Here is a 5337-nt window from a genome sequence, read left to right on the forward strand (position 1 = left end):
ATGTCAAATATTTTAGCCCCATTCCAGTTATTGGAGCTTAACATAATATCGGCGCAAGACTTGGCCAATGTGTCGCGCTCCATGCGCACCTACGCGGTGGCGTGGGTGCACCCAGATCGGAAGCTCTCAACCCGGGTGGACACCCATGGCGACAACAACCCCACGTGGAACGACAAGTTCGTGTTCCGCGTCGACGAGGAATTTCTATACTCCGACACCTCAGCCGTGATGATCGAGATCTACGCGCTCCACTGGTTTAGGGACGTCCACGTGGGCACGGTCCGTGTCCTCGTGGGCAATCTCATCCCCGCCCCGCCGCGGTTCCGATCGCACCATCACGGCAACAACCAACCCCAGATAGGCATGCGGTTCGTGGCGCTCCAGGTGCGTAGGCCATCGGGGCGGCCACAGGGGATTCTCAACATCGGCGTGGCGGTGCTCGACAGCTCCATGCGCAGCATGCCTCTCTACTCGCACCTCAACGCCGTTGGATATCGCCACCTCATGGGCGAGGAGGACTCCGGCATTCAACACGGCACTACTGGCTCCAATCAGACACCTCTCTCCAAGCCCTCTCTCCGCCGCACCAAGAGCGACAACAGCTCCATGATTGGCTCGGAGCTTCGCGCCTCAGAACTCCGAGGGGGCACCAAGGGTAAAAACGGAAAATCCAGCTCGTTGGTCAACGCGTCCGAAGTGGGGCCCAGGAAGAAGAAGGGACGCTCCAAAGCGAGCTCGATGATCAGCGGTTCTGATGCCGGGAAGGCCAAAAGGTATGGCAAGAACAAGAAGGCCAGCTCGTTAATCAGCGGCTCGGAAATCTCCCGGGACCCACCGAGGAAGGGTAAAATTGGAAAACCAAGTTCCGCTATTAGCGTCTCGGAAGTTGCCGACGACCCCACTCCAAGGAAGGGCCAAAAAAACGGTCGTAACGGTAAGCCAAGTTCGGTACTGAGCGGCTCGGAGGTTGCGCCGCCGAAAAAGGTGGTGTTGAATGAAACACCCGTGATAGAAATCGACAACTGGTCGGAGTCCGAGGTGGAGAAACCGAAAGTGAAGCTGGAGAAAGCGGGTTTGAATTTGGATTTCGGGACCCCGAGAAAGGAGAGCACGCCCGTACATCACTCACGTTCGACACCCATGCACCCACGCACCACGCCAGTCCATCCTCGCTCCACGCCGGTCCACCATCGCTCCACGCCGGTCCACCATCGCTCCACGCCGGTTCATCCACGAGCCACGCCCATGCGCACAAAGTCCTTCCACAAATTCAACGGGCTGTTGGAGTATGGGACACCAAGAAGGTCGGGGGCGGCGGAATACGGAGCAACACCGGGGCGGAAGACGGCGATATTGACGGAGTCGGAGTTGGGGCCGTCACCTTCGGAGGTGGCAGCGGAGATGGCGAAGGCACCACGGGTGGACGAGGAGGGGAGTTCGGTGGTGGGCGGGTGGAGCCTGGATGAGAGCGTGGAGGGGCTGCAGTCGAAGCTCGAGCGGTGGCGGACGGAGCTCCCTCCCGTGTACGACCGCGGCGAGTTCTCGAGCATCCGGTCAAGCGAGAACAGGCGCGGGCGGCGCCACTCCGATAGTGGCAATGGCTTGTTCTCCTGCTTCAGCAACATATGTGGGTGTGAGTGCCAGATCGTTTGCGGTGGAGGAGGCCCCGGCGGGGGGAGCAAGAAAGGTGATAGTGGGCGGGTCCGCCGCTCTTCTTCAGCCGATGATGTCAGCTACATTTAAATCTCGGTCAGTCTCGTTGCGAAGAAACACAGCTTGGATTTTGTTAATGTGCGGTGAGGACTATGTACATGCACGGTGGGGACGACTCCATCTTATGAAGGATAAGACCGTTCATATTGGGGGTGAATGTGAGGGAATTGAGGTGGATTTGGTTAGGCCATTCTACGCTCTCTTTTTTATAATTTTTTTTTAAAAAAAATATATTTTTTGTCCTTGTGACCAATTTCTGTCTCATTTATTCCATGGGAGCACAGGAAAAACAAATACAAAAAAAAAAAAAAGGTGAAATGGAAATTTACTGATCTTGATGAACATTTTCATAATCGAATAATTAAATAAGGTGGTGTGTGGGTTTTGTTTTTTTTGCAGTGAACCCTTTTGTATTTTGGAAGAATATATTTGCATGGTGCTTGGACCTTTGTTTTCTTCATGTTGCCCACATAAAATACATATTGAGAATTTTGTTCACCATTTACAGAAACTGTTAAAATATTAATTAAATAATTAAATTAATTTTTTTTTTATAAGTTTAAGTTTTTAAGATAAATAGTAATTTAACATTGTATCATAGTGAAAGGTTTTAGGATCGAACCTTGACTCTGTCATCCCCATTTCAATTAAATATTTTACGTGTTGGAAAAAGAAGTTCGAACCCACACTTCTTCCTATAAGCTTAAATTTTTTAGATAACTGATAATTTAACAAAAACCACAAAAAACAAATTAAAGTGAAAGAATGCGTTTCTACAATTTTCCAAAATTCATATAGTAAGTACTGATTTCCAAGTTCCAACTATACTTGATCTTATTTCAATCTTTTCTTCAGAGGTTAAGGACTAAATTAAAGATGATGCATGAAAAAAAAAAAAAAAAATTTATTATTTTTTTTAAAAAAATAGACTTTGATCAAAATATTATATAGTTTCCCAAATATTTGGTATGAGACTAAGAAATTATTAAATGATTTTAGATATGTCTATTTCACTTCCAACGTTACAATTTATTTTAATTTATTTACACATGAACAACTTCCAAATTAAAGTTTTGACTACATGGTGCTTGATAAGAACTTCATACGAATAATGCTTCAATAGAAATAAGTCTTCTAGGTTAAATAGGTTTATCATGTTGGTTTTATGATCACAAAGCTTATAAGACTTTGACAACTGAAGAACTTTGAGAGGAATTAAACTCTTACAGCCTAAAGCCTCTAATTTGTTCCTAATTAATTAAGGTCAAACGATCTTATGTATTTTTAATTTTTAAACAATAATAAAAATAAATATAAGCAGGTTTTTATATATGATACATGATCATATGATATATATATACACGTCATAATGTTTAGCTTTCACTTATCTTACTGTGTGCTTTTGTGTTTTTTCATACTCAAATATTTTAAACAAACACACTTGGGATGAAAAATAAAAAACTAAAATTTCTTTTTAAATAAAAATGTCCCTTAGTGAAAACAGATAAATTTTAATTCATGTTAATAGACTCCAATCTACACCTAGAAAGGGGTTGAATAGGTGTTCACCAAAAATATACGGAAGTTAAAAATATTAAGCATGCAACAACTCATCAAATATGTATAAAAGCTGTAAATCAAATCGACACAGATATTTGGTTACGAAGATAAAACTTTTAGACAACTCTTTAAAAGTAAAACCTCCCTGAGAGAGCCAAACCCAATAAATCACTTACAACAGAATATCGAGAAATCGCACAATGTCAAAACTTACAAAGCCTTTTTGCAACTGATAACCCTCTTTACTAGACAAATGACCCACTTGTCCGCTATTGCAATAGTTATCCCAGAACCTCTGGAACATTTCTTCTATGTGATCTCCTTTACTAAAACTTTGATAGGCTTTGGTTGTTTTGGATATGGTTTAGATAGAGTATACCTAATGTTAAAGGAGTCAAGCTACTAGAAGTAATCAACTAGAGAAGAATAAATTGATGATGAAATATATTTGACTTAAATTAAACACCAAAATGAGATATATACCTAAAAATAGCCAAAATCACGTAATTTGAAAATATACTAATGGTTGATTTATAAGATGAGATGGATAAAATATGAGAAAAATATTAACACTAATCATTTTTCTTTTTTTAAAATTGTAGGGGATCTATTGAGAAATGTTGGGGGTCAATAAATTTATCATATTTGGCTCATATTCTCTCCCAAATTTAATATCAACCATTAGATTTGTGGGGTTCATCATTGACTTATGTGAGGCTCACATAAGTGCATAAATCTAGTGGTTGATTTGTAAGATGATATGGGTCAAATATGAGAAAAATATTGACCCCTAACATTTCTCGAATCCTAATCCTCTGTGCTCTTGGTTTTTGGGTGACATACTCTAGATCTATTATGCACAATGACTTTTGAATTAATGTTTTAAATTTTTTTCTTAATTAAATACATGAGATTTCTATTGAATAGAGGAAATTTATCCGATTCCCTTTGGAAATAGTTAGCAATACGTGAGAAGCTGCTTTCATTTAATTTATAGTAAGTTTCTTTACTTTGTTTTGTATCATTATTTTCTTAATGTTATAAGTCTAATATTTTTTCACTAAATTTTCTTGCTACATCAATATTTAAATTTATACATTAAAGTGTTATAGAAGATAATTTTTTCCCCTGCTTCCTACTTAAAAACATTTTTTTTTTCTTTCCTACCATTTTTAAAAACAACCCGTGCATTGCAAGGGTTACACGCTATATTGATGAAAAAAAATTAATGTGAAAACATGTTATGTTATGTTTTGAGAAGCCATTTTATATAATTTTATGATTTTTAGGGGGTTGGACCATCATAGCCATAGAGATTATTTACAAAAAAAAAAAAAAATTTATTGTGTCTAGCCTAGCTATAAGCTTTTGGGTTTGAGCTTAAAAATTCATAAACTCTTCCTTTTTCATTAAAAAAATTATGTTCTAAGAGACCTTTTTCTATATAATTTTCTTGAAAGAGCCTAATAATTAATTAATAAATCACCAAATGGATCATTTTTTTTTCTTGGAGTAACTTGGGTTTGAGATTAAAAAGTTAAAATAAATTTGTTCGGGGGAGTGGGGTAGACCTTTATTATTATTATTTTTTGGTTAATTACCTTTCTAGTATTTAGGTTTTCATGTTTTTATTTTTTTCCACGTAGGTTTTAATTTGTATCATAGATGGTACTTAATTTATGATTAAATACCAGTTTAATACCTTCGTCACCATTCCATCAGTCAAACTAATGGATTGCCATGGGGGTGTGGTTTTGGCCACCCCCTACGGCCGGTCGGAGGATTTGGGGTGGTAACCACCCTCAAAGGGCAAAAAAGGGGTGGCCAAAACCACCCTCAAAGGCCTTAAGGCCACCCCCTAGAGGTCATGGGAGTGGTCGAACCACCCCCAAATCGGCCTCATGGGGTGGCCGAAATCACCCCTATGGCAGTCCGTTAGTTTGGTTGATGAAATGGTGATAGAGATACTAAACTGGTATGTAACACTTCTGTCCCATATTGAGAAGATGAAAAGAAGCCCACATAGAGTGGGTGGTTTATAAAGATAAGTCATGAGTGCTAAGT

The 5337-nt window shown here is 40.0% G+C and overlaps 1 protein-coding gene across 1 annotated transcript; it reads left to right on the forward strand.

Annotated features, from left to right (window-relative positions):
• Positions 1 to 1872, forward strand: LOC132179955 (uncharacterized). The gene has a single exon (XM_059592775.1). It carries the CDS (start codon positions 1 to 3, stop codon positions 1741 to 1743), a length of 1743 nt encoding a protein of 580 aa, XP_059448758.1. The 3' UTR covers positions 1744 to 1872.
• Positions 1873 to 5337: the final 3465 nt, after the last annotated feature.

The sequence above is a fragment of the Corylus avellana genome, chromosome ca4 (assembly GCF_901000735.1).
Source record: "Corylus avellana chromosome ca4, CavTom2PMs-1.0".
Taxonomy (NCBI): domain Eukaryota; kingdom Viridiplantae; phylum Streptophyta; class Magnoliopsida; order Fagales; family Betulaceae; genus Corylus; species Corylus avellana.

Bases quoted from the DNA above. Each gene is read 5' to 3' on its own strand.
- LOC132179955 (XM_059592775.1), top strand. From the start codon at position 1: ATGTCAAATATTTTAGCCCCATTCCAGTTATTGGAGCTTAACATAATA.